The sequence below is a fragment of the Argopecten irradians genome, chromosome 15 (genome assembly GCF_041381155.1).
Source record: "Argopecten irradians isolate NY chromosome 15, Ai_NY, whole genome shotgun sequence".
NCBI classification, from domain to species: Eukaryota; Metazoa; Mollusca; class Bivalvia; order Pectinida; family Pectinidae; genus Argopecten; species Argopecten irradians.
The window spans coordinates 14,178,467-14,196,371 of record NC_091148.1 but is presented as its reverse complement, the minus strand read 5'-3'; the positions used below and the strand labels follow the sequence as shown (position 1 = coordinate 14,196,371).

At 37.2% G+C, this 17,905-nt stretch overlaps 1 protein-coding gene across 1 annotated transcript in view; it reads left to right on the top strand.

The window, feature by feature from the left end:
* The first annotated feature begins 5,625 nt into the window (after nucleotides 1–5,625).
* The window catches only part of LOC138309794 (proton-coupled zinc antiporter SLC30A2-like), a 33,539-nt gene continuing 21,259 nt past the window's right edge, over nucleotides 5,626–17,905 (top strand). The window contains exons 1-2 of the mRNA XM_069251005.1: nucleotides 5,626–5,862; nucleotides 14,609–14,646. Of these exons, the coding sequence (XP_069107106.1) occupies nucleotides 5,702–5,862; nucleotides 14,609–14,646 (199 nt within the window). The 5' untranslated portion in view covers nucleotides 5,626–5,701. The remainder of the gene's footprint in view (nucleotides 5,863–14,608; nucleotides 14,647–17,905) is intronic.

Genomic DNA, 17,905 nt, shown 5'->3' with positions numbered 1-17,905 from the left:
TCCTAATGTTTATAAATGAGACACTGTAAATGCTTGATAATATGATAAAAATGATTTTCTTTTACTAATACATCTTATACAGATTTTGATGATTTTCGTGTAAAACATCTTATACAGATTTTGCGACTAAGTATATAACCACCGTCTCATTATATAATTCATGTTTTGAATGACTCTTACTGAAATGATGTAACATACAAGAATGTATTCACATGCTATGTTAATGATGGATTGTACTTTTATGCAATATAGATTGAGACATTAACAAATATGTATATATACACCATAGTTTATTGACACTTTCGGGCAGTCATCTGTGAATACTACATGCATTAGCGATGAACAAGTGATGACATAGGGATCTGAGAATTAGTTACAGTTAATATAAATATGAACCCACCAAACACAGGGATCAGAAAATTAGTTACAGTTTATATAATTATGGACCCGCCAGACACAGGGATCTGAAAATTAGTTACAGTTTATATAATTAAGGACCCGCCAGACACAGGGATCTGAGAATTAGTTACAGTTTATATAATTAAGGACCCGCCAGACACAGGGATCTGAGAATTAGTTACAGTTTATATAATTATGGACCTACCAGACACAGGGATCTGAGAATTAGTTACAGTATATATAATTAAATACCCGCCAGACACAGGTATCTGAGAATTAGTTACAGTATATATAATTAAAGACCCGCCAGACACAGGGATCTGAGAATTAGTTACAGTATACATAATTATGAACCCACCAAACACAACGATATGAAAATTGATTACAGTTTATATAATTAAGGACCCGCCAGACACAGGGATCTGAGAATTAGTTACAGCTTTTATAATTATGGACCCATCAGACACAGGGATCTGAGAATTAGTTACAGTATACATAATTATGAACCCACCAAACACAAGGATATGAAAATTAGTTACAGTTTATATAATTAAGGACCCGCCAGACACAGGGATCTGAGAATTTGTTACAGTTTATATAATTATGGACCCATCAGACACAGGGATCTGAGAATTAGTTGCATTATATATAATTATATGAACCCACCAAACACAAGGATATGAAAATTAGTTACAGTTTATATAATTAAGGACCCGCCAGACACAAGGATCTGAGAATTAGTTACAGCTTTTATAATTATGGATACACCTGACACAGGGATCTGAGAATTAGTTACAGTTTGTATAATTATGGACCCACCAGACACAGGGATCTGAGAATTAGTTCAAGTTTGTATAATTATTGACCCACCTGACGCAGAGATCTGAGAATTTGTTATAGTTTATATAATCATGAACCCACAAGACACAGGGATCTGAGAATAAGTTACAGTTTATATAATTATGGACCCATCAAACACAGGGATCTGAGAATAAGTTACAGTTTATATAATTATGGACCCATCAAACACAGGGATCTGAGAATTAGTTACAGTTTATATAATTATGGGCCCACCAGACACAGGGATCTGAGAATAAGTTACAATCTATATCATTGTCCTATGACCATTTAAGATGTTTTAGAGATCTAGATAAAAAATCTTTAAAAATCATACTCTACATAGTACTATGTACATAGTACTATATATGTAGAGTATTTTTACCGATTTTTGGTCTTACTATAAACGTATTTAGTACTAAATATGTAGATTATGATTTTTACCGATTTTTTTATCGAGAGTATGAAATTTATGGACTATTAACAGCCAGGGTCATTTAAGGACATGGTCTACTCCGTGTGTGACCGAGTACGTATACGTGCTTGTTTTTGGAGACTGCGGTAGATTCGCGTTGTGTTTCTTTGCAGTAATGGAAATATTTGGCCTTTGTAAAGAAATACATTTTCTCCATGTAAATCTGTAAACAAACATAAGGCAAAATACATGTAATGATCAATCCCTTCCTTTTTGGATTTTGATAAGAAAGCAATAGAGTATGATCAAAGCTTTAATATGCTAACATTGAAACAAACAGTCATTCTAGTGACATTCAGGCTTTTCATTTATTTAATATTTTGTGCAATTTCATACTCTCTTTTCAAAGATTTTCAGATTTAACAGAGATTAAGAATAAGATGTCAGAACTTGACTTTTGATATCATTGCAGCTGTTTGATAAAATAGTTACCACTAAATCTTAAGATTGCAAAGCAGTCAACCTTAACAAAATTTATTTGTGAATAGCATATTTATTAAATGAGGTAAAAAAGATAGAATTTAACTCTAATATTTAAACAGTGCAATAAAACAAGAATAACTCCAGACTTTTTTTGTATATACACATGTTACATGTATATACTTTACATTAAATCAAATCTTCACCTGTATAAGGTTTGAATTACCTGTTTCCATCTGAAAAACACAAATTATGCATCATCACTATTCTTTTTATTGTAATAAAATGTTTGTATGTTTTTGGATGGTCCAGGTCCAGATCAGTGAACCTTAACTGAGGTGGTAGATGTATTCAGTTCAGCCTCTTACTAGCCATGTATATTTCCCCTTCTACTACAGAACAATGACATATTCATAACATGGGAGACTGCATCCTTGATACTCCAGAGGTTATTTTCACTGTCATTATATCCACTAGAAACTGTTGAACACTTAAAGCTGAATGGAAAATTATGAAAAGAAATTTAAATGATATTTCATTAATCTCAAATTATATATTTTTGCATCTAGAGAATATTGAAGAAACTCTAGTGTTTGCAGGTCAGACTGTGAGTGCTTTTTGTACTGCAGTGCTGCACTGTGCAAAATTGAAAACTTTGAGCAAATAAAATTATTAGAATTTCTTATGTGTGTTAAATCTATTTATTAATAATTAATTCTCAAGAAGAGAATAAAGGTAATGGGCAGTAATTTTACCATTATAAAAACTGAATAAAAACCCCACTATCAATGGTTGCATGTTCAATATTGCTCTCAAAAGCATGTGTGCCACTCCATAGAAATCTGTTATTAGTTTATCTTAAATTATCTTAATATGAAACATATTTTTGTAACACCATATTTTAATCTAAGTTTACAAAACTAAATGATCCTGCAGAGGTGTATCCTCAATACTCCAGGGGTTACTATCTACTGACATTATATCCACCCTTAGGCTATGGCATAGCAAAAATGAAGGCAACAGAAGACACAGGTAATTTGATCCTTGATGATCTTGTACATCAAAATAATCTAATAATGGTACACTGTGGTTGACTGTGGCTTTGAAGTTGGACATTGCTCACTCTCTGAAATCTAAAAGGATTTCTCTGCAGACCTGTGATTGGCCAGTTTTATTCTCATGAACTGCCTCCTGTTTATATAATGGGATAGTTCAGGGGTGGATAGGATGTCTGTGTCTTAAACCAGAAACATATATAAATAGAGATTGGAAACTCCTTCTTGTCTTTGTTGACAGGCAGAGGGACCTCCGGTTTATAGGCATTTTGCCTTGGCTAACTACTTTTAAGTGTATTCTTTTAAACATGATATTTTTGCATCAACACACAGTGTTTAAACATTATATCATGGTTTGATGTGATCAGTTTTCCCAATTCATAGTATGAAATATGATTTTTGAAAGCACGAAAATAAGCAATTTTACCTGGTTTTTTCGAAAATCAGACATTCAAAACCGGAAGTGCATTTTGTTTTATTCATATATAAGTTAAAATATTATTTTTCTTTTCCAAAATCGTACTCAAACCATCTGAAAATTACTAAACTTTCATAACATATCAAAGTTTATTCTGCTGTATTTAACTATTTAAGAGTTTATCTAAAAACCCCAAAGCACATACAGAGGTACATCTGCTGATCGTAAAAATGGCGGAGTTGCCAATCTCTTTGTATATATGTTTCTGCTTAAACCCTGGAGTATCGAGGGTGGCAGAGTGTAACTTTCAATAATACCTTTAAAAGATTCATATACATTTGTATAGACTGTCCATATTATTCTTTTGAAAGAAACCCTGAACATTGCATTTCTGTTTAAAGACTGTTCAGTTATTACTGTATACACATGTGATGCAAGGGAACTACATAAAGACAATTATCACTATCACTATCAGTGTCAATGGACACTGTTTCCATTTCTTGGGTAGGAAAGGGACAAGGAGCTGGGAATCCGGGACATTTCGACTGACTCAAATGAAGGGAATACAGGCTACATGTAGCTCAATAAAGTTTGGAATACAAATAAAACAACAAAGTGCTGTCATAACTTGTATTTTTCACTTTAAACACATTTTAATAAAAATACTGGATTACATTTGTAGTGTATCTACAATGCATTTGTATAAAATTTCTCTTACTTTCCATAAGTTATGATGTCCATTCTTTTAATCCAGTCCTTTCCTCATATGCATGTATGTCCTTTTGATTTAAGAACTGCTATCACATCAAAGTTTTTCCAATGATTAGCTATCCTGTATATTAAAAATTAAGCATGTGAATTAATTGTTACACAATTGACTAAGGTAATATGTCATTTATTGCCAGACTAGATCATTTTTGTCATTTAATACAAAATGAATCTTTAGTTCTGTAGTATACATGTAAATATAAATATCGATATTGATAAAGAAAACTGGACTTGACAATCTACACAAAATATAAAACTTTTAAAAGCTTTAACTTGTCTTATACCCTTCGCAGGTGCTTGTTATGATTATCAATCTGTAACAATTCTAAAAATATTTCAGTTCACAATTACATGCATATTTTTTTAAATTTTAGAATAATTACTATTGACTACATGTATAATATTGGATACTTCTCATTACTCTAAAGAAAAGTTTGCAAATTTACACTGGTCAAAGTAATTGTTTGGAGGTGGCAGTAATCTTATATATACCTGGAATTTTTATGATAATTGTTTGAACCTAAATGATAATCAGATGATTTCTAAGAAATAGTTAATGATTTTAATAAAATTCTGTGCCTAATACAAATTTGACAGTATAGGCTTTGCCTACATGCATAATTTTACTTCATTTATCATTATTTCAAGTCATTTGTGAAACAGCAAACTTTTTCCTATATCTGGTTATATAAACGTCTATGCTTGACGCTCCGCCATGTTAGCACTAAATACATGTACATGTATACAGTACAGTAACTTACATGTACATTATATTACGTTTCTATCGTCACTGGTTCTGTATAGCATTCTTCGGATGTGGTCTTACTCAATTCCTTTCAAGTCCTAAAAGCTGAATATGTTGCTGACAAAAGGCTTAGTGTAGTTTATTCGATGAACCCATCAGACAACTATTGAGTATTGCTGAGTGAGTAAAATTACCCCCAATATCATTTTGAAAATCCAGACGGCTGTATATACGTTTTTTATTTACGTTTCTGTAATGGATTTACCTCTGAACGGATCCTTAGAATCCTTATATACAAGTAGATGTTCTTTCGAGTGCTACTTTCGGTTTGTTTACTTTCACTTTACTAGTAGCATACACGTACTTAGTAGCCATGACACATGTTACAGATATACGGTATAGCTTTAATAGCAGTCAACAGATTTAATCGGTCAACAACATGTTATTTTCTAGCTTGCAGTTAGATAAGTTATGATGGCATGTTTACTATATGTTTACATTTATCCCTAACAATCTCGGCATCTCGTGCGTTCGTGATTCAACTTCCGGTAAAATGGAGCGTGTGCAAAATTGTAAACATCGCAATGGCTGATTCAGGAGGTGAGGATGCACCGCTGCTCGTCCCCCGGGCTGAGGTTGTTACCCCCGGGACGGTACGATCTGGACGCCCACGATCTCGATGCAGCTTGAGTCTAAATGATAACGAAGTACAACTTTATTTGGACGGATGCCGAGGTGACAGTAGGTAGGGACATAACACCGTGAGTCATCAGTGATACCTATTAAATTTGTAAACATCTATCATAATTACGCCACATGTAACCTCGTATGGTCTGACCAAGGCGAGTTATATAATACACCTAAAATGTCAACATAAAAATAGATAATGAAGCACCTGTCATTGTTTTGAAGCTCATGGCAGCTGATATCAGTACCCAATGTCAATTTTTTTGTTGACATTTGCTTGTACGTCCCCGGCCAAGGCCTACTGCATGCGTTGTAAGCTTAGCGAACTTGTGCTTGATCACTGTGACCCATTTATTTAGAAAAACCTAAAAAACACCTTGGAGAAGGTAGACAGAATCAAGGTGCGCAGGAGGTTGCGTACCCCCTGAACTTAGAGTGCCTGCTGAGAACAGCAATGGGGGGGAAGAAAAAAAGCTCAAAGCTAGAGAATGGCCTGCACAGTAGATGTTTATACACATTTTTACGGATTCGATTCGATAAGACACGTAAATTGAGAGGAAAATTAAAAACCAACAATTTTTTTTGAGCATGTAGAGACTCAAGAGTGTATTGATCCATTCAACCTGATAAGATGTGTTGAATGAAAGCAAAGTGAAGAGATGCAACTGATTCGTATACCAATCTAAGCAACATAAGTCATCGGCAGAATCTGAAATAGGTGGCGCACAGGTCGTTTTGTTTACATTTATCGCTGTCAAAATAGTTGGAGTCACGCAGCCCCCCGGGGTGGGTTTTAACAGTTAGTTTACCAATTCCCATGAAACTAGACGAATTAAGATTTTCATTAACATGCGAAAGGTGCCATAATGAAGGAAAGAAATCTCCATGGCCTTGTAAAATGTAGTTGAAATAATTGTGCAAAATCACCTTACGTTACGGTTATGAGAGGAAACGTGGGATCGATTGGGAGGACCCTCAGTTATAGACTGGGGAACGGTGGACACATGGTGTGGGCCCCGCGGGGTTACGTTACGTATATATAATTTTGGCTTACTTAATCTGCAGAAATGATCTCCTCTTTTAAAATTTAATTGAGATGAGTCTTATTTCCATATACAATTGATTTATAAGTCATCTACGTACGTCCCTGTTTTTGACGATATTTAAACTAGAGACATACATGTACTTGATTTCTTTCAACACATATAGTTCTACATTAATATTGTAGACAAATAATATTCAATCATAAGCTTTGAAATAAATTTTGATTCACATATTTAATTTATTTTATTTATTTATTTGATTTTACTAATTTATTATTTATTTATTTATTATTTTTTTTTTTTTTTATACATTTATCATTTCGGGTTGAATACCTATCGACATTAAGATCTATACTGAAATGCCGCCAAATTTGTGGTCAGATAATGTGTCATTATTCATGTTGTTAGAAACATTTTAATTTTAATCGTCAATCAGATTTAGTGCATTTTTACACACAGAATAATTACTTGTTTTTTTCATTTTAATATTATAAATTCACTTCTGAATCCATAAATTAATATTATAAATTCACGATTATTCTGAATGGACCCGCAAAGGCGGTCCATGTATCATTACTTTACTATATGTATAACCCAATGTATAGCTCACCCATATTGTTGTTGTTGGACATTTATAAGACTACAAATTTGAATTATATCGTTTGTGTGTTCCGACAGTCAGAGTTGTGTGGAATAGCCACCGATGGCGAAATTCCCGCCATTTATCCAAGAACATACAAATAACTTAAGGAAATGAGTTCCGCTGATGAAAGCATATATCTTGGGTTTCCCGGTATGGAACATAAATCGGGGTATAAAAACCTGAAGTTAAAAACACCATGATGCAAGCAGTTTGGTTTTAATACATTTTGCTTCGTATGATTTCAACGGACGCTTAAGCACACATTCATTAACGTGGCAGATATTTAATAAAACCCCGTAGTTGTATACGCGGACAAGACCGAATTCAAACCCGCCAGTGTCAAGGAAGTTGTGACAAACAGAGAGTTTCTTCAATTTTCGTGATCACTTGAGTATATCTACATAATCAGTTCACGTTGTGAAAATTTTTCTGAAAATACGGAAGTTTAACCCAAGTTCCATGTCATTATTTCCGGATTTTGGAGATTCAAAATGATCGGACGACGTTTCGAGGGAACATGTACAAACGCAGTAGGCCCCACTAACAGTAAACAGTTTACCGCTCTCAAAATTTAGAGCTTAATTTATATTGTTGTTCTCAACACTTCAATAAATATTAGAGATATCTAAATACAAGTATTGTAAAGCTACAATTGTAGGAGTTCCGGATCAATTGATATTTCGAAACACCCAAGACGTACATTGTAAGGCCCTACTCTCTGCCGATTCACAGTAGATAAGCGTAGCAGGACTTTGTCTGCCCGCCAGAGATGGAACAAAAATGCAATTGTCGTGTGCTAGTAATGAGTGGGTGGGGGGGTTGGATGTCGTTTTGGGTTAAACTTATCCAAACGTCAAAGCGATAGATGTCCTTACATATCTTATCCATTGTCGGCGTATCCACCAAAGATGTTAAAAATACAAATATGATTTAGAATCTAGGCTACATGTTGTATGCTGAACCAACCACAGAGAGCTCACCGACACACAACATGTAAACATAGCGACGTCCATCAAGATTGTGCAAAACATGTGCAAGTACAACATAGTTTGTATTTAACATACTCACGTAAGCATTGCTCAAGAAAAGAGGTACGGTAAAAGTACCATAAACAATGTTAACTTTTTCCAACCTTTGTATTAACACACGTGAAACATGTATAGTTGTGATTCCAACCTACCTATTATGATACATGTATATCTACATAGTTGCATTCGAGACGTTACGATTCCGGGTACTGAGAACACGAAAAGTTTCTGATTAAGGAACCACTCATGAATTTCATCCCACAAGCGGAGGTCTCCATATGTGCGCGGACCCTACTCAATCTATCGAGAAATGAAAGTTAATTAGTCCTTTTAGGTTGACTCAACGGGAGTTTATACTATCAGATAGCACCACTGACTGTACCTAATACACTATATCACTACACAGATATTGAATACAGGTCTAGTAGTTCAGTAATAAATTGCTCGCTAAATATTTTAGATAGTGAGTACCTGTAACTATCTATATGTACATGACTTTATGGTCTGTTATTATGACCACCAGGGAGTTCCCCTTTGAAAGGGACTTGCAACCTAAATAAATCCATGTGAAATTTGAGTAAGATGATTATCATACTGATAGCACGTTCCAAGATTACATACACAACTCTAAGTAATAATCTAATCAGTAATTGTAACAAATGTGTTCACAATAATAATGATTACATAATTGGCTCAAATACCATCTTTCATATATTTACTAACCCTGGTGCCCGGTCGGAAATTGTAAAATGTAACACAAATAGTAATCGATATAGTGTTTGAACTTTAGATGACCTCTCACAAGTGCACTGCACAAAGTGTAAACAAATTGAGTGGAGTCAAAAACATGGGTGAAGCAAACACAAACGAAATTCTGATAGAAAAACAGTAACGTCCAAGATCATCAGTTTCGTGCGCGATTTGGAAAGTAGGTAAATATAAATGGATCGCTGAATTGCAAGAGACACGAGAGCAACTCCCCAGACGTCCCAACGTCCGTAACGTACCGTCGTACGTCCGTCGTAGACAAAAAAGGACGTTTTCCGTCAACATTTCCTTTAAATCGTTAACTAGGTCATAGAGTTCTTGCAATGAATTGTAACCAAATTTGGCCACTAAGAACATCCTTAGGGGAAGGGGAACAGAACTTGTATAAATTTGGCTCTGACCCCCAAGGGGCAGGAGGGGCGGGGGTCCCAATAGGGAAAATAGAGGTAAATCCAATAAATCGCTACTTGTCCTAGAGTTCTGTATGGATGGTAACCAAATCTTGGATAGCCCACAAACATCCTTGGGGGAAGGGGAACAGAACTTGTATATAAATTTTGGCTCTCTGACCCCCAGGGGGGCAGGAGGGGCGGGGCCCCCAATAGGGGAAAATAGAGGTAAATTCTGTAATTATCGCCTACTTGTATCCTAGAGTTCTACATGGATTGTATAACCAATATTTGGGCCTCAAAATATCCTATGGGGGGAAGGGGATACAAGAACTATTATAAATTTTTGCTCTGTCCCCCCGGGGGCAGGAAGGGTGTGGCCAATTAGGAGGAACCCCACCTATTTAGTTGGAGGGTATGTCGTTTTGTTTGTGGAGGATAAATTTTATTTTCCCAGAACTTTGATGTATAGAAATGAGTGGATACTAATGTGAGTAGCTTTGTAGTGAAGGTCTTTGTTGAGTATATATCGGAGTATGAGAAGTAAGATAGTGAGGAGTAAGATATAGAAGGAGTGTGAGTAGAGAGGGAGATGTTTAGTTAAGTAGAAGGTTATGAGTATTTTCAGAGGGAGAGAGCATGTGGGTGTAGCGGTATGTAGCAGTTAGTTGTTTATAAGTTGAGTTGTTTTAGAGTTTAGTTCTGGTTTTTTTCCCCCCCCCCCCTCATTTACCATCCCCCCCTCAGCATTCCCCCCCCCCACCCGAGTAAGAGTAGAGGGTGAGAATTGCGTTGTTAGTTATTTTAGCTTAGATATTTCTCCTTAGAATGGAGATAAGCAAGACGTGACTTATACAGATGTTAGAGGTAAATTCTATAAATGCTACTTGTCCTAGATTTTAAGGATTATAACCAAATTTTGGCCTCAAAAACATCATCCTTGGGAAGGGAACAGAACTTGTATAAATTTTGGCTCTGATCCCCCCGGGGCAGGAGGGGCGGGGTCCAATAGGGGAAATAGAGGTAAATCCTATAAATCGCTACTAGTCCTAGAGTTCTGCATGGATTGTAACCAAATTTGGCCAGAAACATCCTTGGGGGAAGGGGAACAGAACTTGTATAAATTTTGGTTCTGACCCCTCAGGGGCAGGAGGGGCGGGGCCAAAATAGGGAAATAAGAGGTAAATATTCAAATTCCTTCAGAAAAGAAACAATGAACCTGTATTCAGAACATGACTTGATATTACAAACCAGGTGAGCGATACAGGCCCTCTGGGCCTCTTGTTTCAAGGGTTATTCACACGATTCGACCTCATCAGAGGTTGGCAATACTGCCCATGTGGTTGTGTTCCAAACAAAACAAAATCAAATAATAATTGTAATTAAACCTACTTATCTTGTGAAAATCTACTTTATTTCTTTTGAAAATGTATACTTGATTTTTATTTGTATTTTTTTTCCAAGTATTGCTGTACATATACAGCATGTGTTCAATCAAGACAGTACCCCCTGAGCTAACTAACTAACACCATGGCTCAGGTATGTACAGGTAATTGTCCAAAATTGCAACATATATAGTATTGTATAGTATTGTAATAATTACCTGAATGAAAGAAAGATATGAACATAAAACATACCGGTATCGCTCACCGGATTCCATGTGTAGTTGGAATATGGAGTAATTGTAATTTCTTATGAGACTACATGACACTAATTTGAAATCTATAAGGCTAACAAATTACCACATAGCGGCAAAACAACACTTGTTTCCTCATTATGAAATTAATGAACGTGCTCACCCAGGCCGCCGTCGCCGACTTTCGGCCTCCTCACCCATACCTCCGTCCCCAATATATTCACTATTTCATCAAATTGCCACTAAATTAAACCTAAAATTTCTTTGCAAATTAATTTACAAACATCTAATATCAATTATTTATCTTTAAACACAGTGTTAAGTAGGTAAAACCAACACATGCTCCATATTTGACATCGAAAAATGTTACACGTAATGAAATAATGTACCTTTTATTTGGCAAAAGTATCTGGCCATGAGTTATTAGTCAAAAGTCATCAAAGCAACCCATGTTAGTTTTCTAAAAAGGAAACTAAAACATATCCAGAAATGGTAATAGTTATAAAGATATGTTCTCTTGTCTTTGAAGAGACATTGATGAAATTGATAAATTAGTTATTAAAAAAGAATTATAAAAAATGATACTCAGATTCTGAATGGTTTCGTTGGTGTTGAAATCGTTATTTCAGAAATGATTTAGATATAAAATTTATTACAGTTATTTCAGGAAAATGAGTTATTCAACTTATTGTTCTTGAAAAATTTTAAATATCATAAAAAAAATACGGTATACCGTAAATATATTTGGTTAAACTCCGAAAATCAACACTGCACACTTAGTATACTAAATTCAATATCCAAATGAAAAACCAATTTCTTTATTCCTTTGTTTGAGTCCTTCATTCACAGCATCTATGAGTGGCCTTGGCTTTTTGATTCTCTGAAACTAAGCATGGGATAGCACTCATAATGCAATGGTAGCATCTTTATAGGGTGTGGATTCAAAATTGTAAAAATGATAGGGCTGACCTCCTGGGGCCTTAAATTACCTCCTCTCTGAAACTATGTATTGGATAGCATATTCGTATGGTATCAATTAGCATCATTATATGGTTGGGATTCAAAATTAAACAAATCCTGGGGTCAATTTATCTTTGTGATTTTTGAATCACTTATTACTACAGAATTACTCAGAAAAAACCCAGGTGAGCGATACAGGCCCTCTGGGCCTCTTGTTTTCTTAATATTGCTAGGCTTCATCGTTTTGAAATTAACACTCTCATTAAAATGCAATAAACTTACCAATGAATATATGTACTGCACCTGTTCATTCTTGTAACATACCAGTAAAGTGATGGAACAGCTGATTTTAATCAATAAATTTTAGCAAATGATTCTATCATTAAAGTGCACGCCTACTCTTCATTCCTGCATCACTTTTCCATTTTCTCTTTTAGAGTTGCTTCCCTTTGCACTTTTCCTGTTCTGTTTTCCAGACTTTTGTGATGTGGCTTTTACATTGATATAACAAAATTACATGAAGTATATATATACATATAGTCTGATGTGTATATCCATACGTGTACATACATTGCGATCAAGGTATTCTAATCATCGATTGACAAGTCGTGATCATGTCAGGATATCGGGATGACCATCCCTTCGTCATGGAAACATCCTATTTTGACGTGGATGTAGTACAATGGTATGTGATTGTGTAAATTAAAAAGGCTGATTCCATCATTTTTCAACCTGTATCCTTGGCAACTGGATTGGGAACTTTGTGTTTGGAGAAGATTTTTTTTTTCAACCTCATTTTCTCATTTGAATGAAAAGTTTTGTTTTATTTTTACTTGTAAATTTGATGTTTTCTTGACATTTTTATATCTTTTTTTATTTGTGCTTAAGTAACCTGATTGTCAATTTTGGACATATTTCAGGAAAGACCGGTAGTTTGAATTTTTTTATCGATACAACTTCAGTAAAAAAGTCAGATTTGCTTAAAAAATTTTCAAAGAGAAAGTCAAAGATTGCAGACAATCTGTTGGGAACTTTAAACTCAATGATTAGAGTAAGGCCCTATGTCGGCGTCAGTGTCGGCGTCGGTGTCGGCGTCCGGGAAACGGTTTCCGTGCGATAACTGAAGTATTTATAGTCCGATTTCAACCAAATTTGGTTTATAGCTTTATATCAATAAGATCTGGGATGAGACTGATAATGGTCAAAATCCGTCAATATTTGCAAGAGTTACGGAACTTTAAAATCGTCAAAACAGAAAAATCCATGGTTACCGCTCGATAACTTAAATATTTATTGCCCAATTTCAACCAAATTTGTTTTTTATGTCAATGAGATCTTGGGATGACTTCAATAATGGTCAAAATCCATCAATATTTTCAAGAGTTACGGACTTTAAAATCATCAAAACAGAAAAATCCATGGTTTCCGCTCGATAACTTAAATATTTATTGTCCAATTTCAACCAAATTTGGTATGTTGCTTTATATTAATGAGATCTTAGATGGGTTCGATACTGGTCAAAATCTGTCAATATTTGCAAGAGTTATGGGACCTTAAAATAGTCAAAACATGGCTTCCGCTTGAAAACATTAGTATTTATTGTCCGATTCCAACCAAATTTGGTATATTGCTTTATATCAATGAGATCTTAGATGGGTTCGATACTTTTCAAAATCCATCAATATTTGCAAGAGTTATGGAACTTTATTTCTTCACCTAAATTATTAACAATATTTTCAACTGTAAATAACTATTTCTTGTGATGCTGTGCAGGCGACACATCCACTTCCATGGAATTCTTGTTAATCAAACCACAGGTTGATGTATTACATTGTACTAGAACAAAAATCCTCGTTTATCTTATAACAGAATATAATACATGTACAAATGTAATGGGCTTTGGCAATCAATTGGTGATAGTGTTTAGGGAATTTTGAATATATTAGGCAGAAGTCTGTTTGAGGGAATTTTGAAAATAAAGGACAGAAGTCTGTTTGAGGGAATTTTGAAAATAAAGGACAGAAGTCTGTTTGAGGGAATTTTGAATATATAGTACAGAAGTCTGTTTGAGGGAATTTTGAATATATAGGGCAGAAGTCTGTTTGAGGGAATTTTGAATATATAGTACAGAAGTCTGTTTGAGGGAATTTTGAATATATAGTACAGAAGTCTGTTTGAGGGAATGGGTTCAGAATGTGAGGGTGATGGTCTGACCTAATGCAAAGCTGCCTATAGTTTAAGGGAGCACTGAAGTTTTAAAAGAAATCAATCTGGAACCATTTATCATCAATGAGGAAAGAGTTACCTCAATTGTAATTTGATTTTCTATCATTTCAGCCACAGATCTGACGGTTTCAAAGACTCAAGTCAGACAAGTATGTATCAATAATCTGAAGCACACTAGATTTAGATTTGGTATAATTTGAAAAATGCCTTCTTTGGGCACCAAACACATAACAAAACAGTATAAGGTTAGTGATAGAATATCAGACATGTTCAGGGCCTTTGTTGTCTAGAGGTGGAGGGTTAGTGGTAGAATGTCAGACATCTTCAGGGTCATGGTGGTCTAGAGGTGGAGGATTAGTGGTAGAATGTCAGACATCTTCAGGGTCAGAAGTGTCTAGATGTGGAGATGGAGACTAGTGGTAGAATGCAAGATCTCTTCAGGGTCATAATGGTCTAGAGTGGAGGTGGAGAATGGACATCTTCAGGGTGTGGTAGAATGTAGAATGCAGACATGTTCAGGGCCTTTGTTGTCTAGAGGTGGAGGGTTAGTGGTAGAATGTCAGACATCTTCAGGGTCATAGTGGTCTAGAGGTGGAGGGTTAGTGGTAGAATGTCAGACATCTTCAGGGTCATAATGGTCTAGAGGTGGAGGGTTAGTGGTAGAATGTCAGACATCTTCAGGGTCATAGTGGTCTAGAGGTGGAGGTAGGTAGGGATCTCTTCGGGCATGTGGCTAGAGTGGAGGTTAGTGGTAGAATGTCAGACATCTTCAGGGTCATAATGGTCTAGAGGTGGAGGGTTAGTGGTAGAATGTCAGACATCTTCAGGGTCATAGTGGTCTAGATGTGGAGGACTAGTGGTAGAATGCAAGATCTCTTCAGGGTCATAATGGTCTAGAGGTGGAGGGTTAGTGGTAGAATGTCAGACATCTTCAGGGTCATAGTGGTCTAGATGTGGAGGACTAGTGGTAGAATGTCAGACATCTTCAGGGTCATGGTGGTCTAGAGGTGGAGGGTTAGTGGTAGAATGTCAGACATCTTCAGGGTCATGGTGGTCTAGAGGTGGAGGGTTAGTGGTAGAATGTCAGACATCTTCAGGGTCATAATGGTCTAGAGGTGGAGGGTTAGTGGTAGAATGTCAGACATCTTCAGGGTCATAATGGTCTAGAGGTGGAGGGTTAGTGGTAGAATGTCAGACATCTTCAGGGTCATAGTGGTCTAGATGTGGAGGACTAGTGGTAGAATGCAAGATCTCTTCGGGGTCATGGTGGACTAGAGGTGGAGGGTTAGTGGTAGAATGTCAGACATCTTCAGGGTCATAGTGGTCTAGAGGTGGAGGGTTAGTGGTAGAATGTCAGACATCTTCAGGGTCATAATGGTCTAGAGGTGGAGGGTTAGTGGTAGAATGTCAGACATCTTCAGGGTCATAATGGTCTAGAGGTGGAGGGTTAGTGGTAGAATGTCAGACATCTTCAGGGTCATAGTGGTCTAGATGTGGAGGACTAGTGGTAGAATGCAAGATCTCTTCGGGGTCATGGTGGACTAGAGGTGGAGGGTTAGTGGTAGAATGTCAGACATCTTCAGGGTCATGGTGGTCTAGAGGTGGAGGGTTAGTGGTAGAATGTCAGACATCTTCAGGGACATGGTGGTCTAGAGGTGGAGGGTTAGTGGTAGAATGTCAGACATCTTCAGGGTCATAATGGTCTAGAGGTGGAGGGTTAGTGGTAGAATGTCAGACATCTTCAGGGTCATAGTGGTCTAGATGTGGAGGACTAGTGGTAGAATGCAAGATCTCTTCGGGGTCATGGTGGACTAGAGGTGGAGGGTTAGTGGTAGAATGTCAGACATCTTCAGGGTCATAGTGGTCTAGAGGTGGAGGGTTAGTGGTAGAATGTCAGACATCTTCAGGGTCATAGTGGTCTAGAGGTGGAGGGTTAGTGGTAGAATGTCAGATTTCTTCAGGGTCATAATGGTCTAGAGGTGGAGGGTTAGTGGTAGAATGTCAGACATCTTCAGGGTCATAGTGGTCTAGATGTGGAGGACTAGTGGTAGAATGCAAGATCTCTTCGGGGTCATGGTGGACTAGAGGTGGAGGGTTAGTGGTAGAATGTCAGACATCTTCAGGGTCATGGTGGTCTAGAGGTGGAGGGTTAGTGGTAGAATGTCAGACATCTTCAGGGTCATGGTGGTCTAGATGTGGAGGGTTAGTGGTAGAATGTCAGACATACATCTAGGGACATGGTGGTCTAGAGGTGGAGGGTTAGTGGTAGAATGTCAAACATCTTCAGGGACATGGTGGTCTAGAGGTGGAGGGTTAGTTGTAGAATGCCAGACATCTTCAGGGCCTTGGTGGTGGTCTACATGTGGAGGACAAGTGGTAGAATGCCAGACATCTTCAGGGCCTTGGTGGTCTACATGTTGGGGCTAGTTGTAGAATGCCAGACATCAATAGGGCCTTGGTGGTCTAGATGTGGAAGACTAGTGGTAGTACGTCAGACGTCTTCAAGGCCTTGGTGGTCTAGAGGTGGAGGGCTAGTGGTAGAATGCCAGACATCTTCAGGGTCATAGTGGTCTAGATGTGGAGGACTAGTGGTAGAATGCAAGATCTCTTCGGGGTCATGGTGGACTAGAGGTGGAGGGTTAGTGGTAGAATGTCAGACATCTTCAGGGTCTTGGTGGTCTAGAGGTGGAGGGTTAGTGGTAGAATGTCAGACATCTTCAGGGTCATGGTGGTCTAGAGGTGGAGGGTTAGTGGTAGAATGTCAAACATCTTCAGGGACATGGTGGTCTAGAGGTGGAGGGTTAGTTGTAGAATGCCAGACATCTTCAGGGCCTTGGTGGTCTACATGTGGAGGACAAGTGGTAGAATGCCAGACATCTTCAGGGCCTTGGTGGTCTACATGTTGGGGCTAGTTGTAGAATGCCAGACATCAATAGGGCCTTGGTGGTCTAGATGTGGAAGACTAGTGGTAGTACGTCAGACGTCTTCAAGGCCTTGGTGGTCTAGAGGTGGAGGGCTAGTGGTAGAATGCCAGACATCTTCAGGGTCATAGTGGTCTAGATGTGGAGGACTAGTAATAGAATGCAAGATCTCTTCGGGGTCATGGTGGACTAGAGGTGTTGGGTTAGTGGTAGAATATCAGACATCTTCAGGGTTATAATGGTCTAGAGGTGGAGGGTTAGTGGTAGAATGTCAGACATCTGCAGGGTCATAATGGTCTAGAGGTGAAAGGCTATTGGTAGAATGTCAGACATCTTCAGGGTATTAGTGGCTTAGAGGTGAAAGGCTATTGGTAGAATGTCAGACATCTTCAGGGCTTGATGGCCTAGAGGTGGGAGGTTAGTGGTAGATATCAGACATCTTCAGGGCTTGGTGGCCTAGAGGTGAAAAGTTAGTGGTAGAATGTCA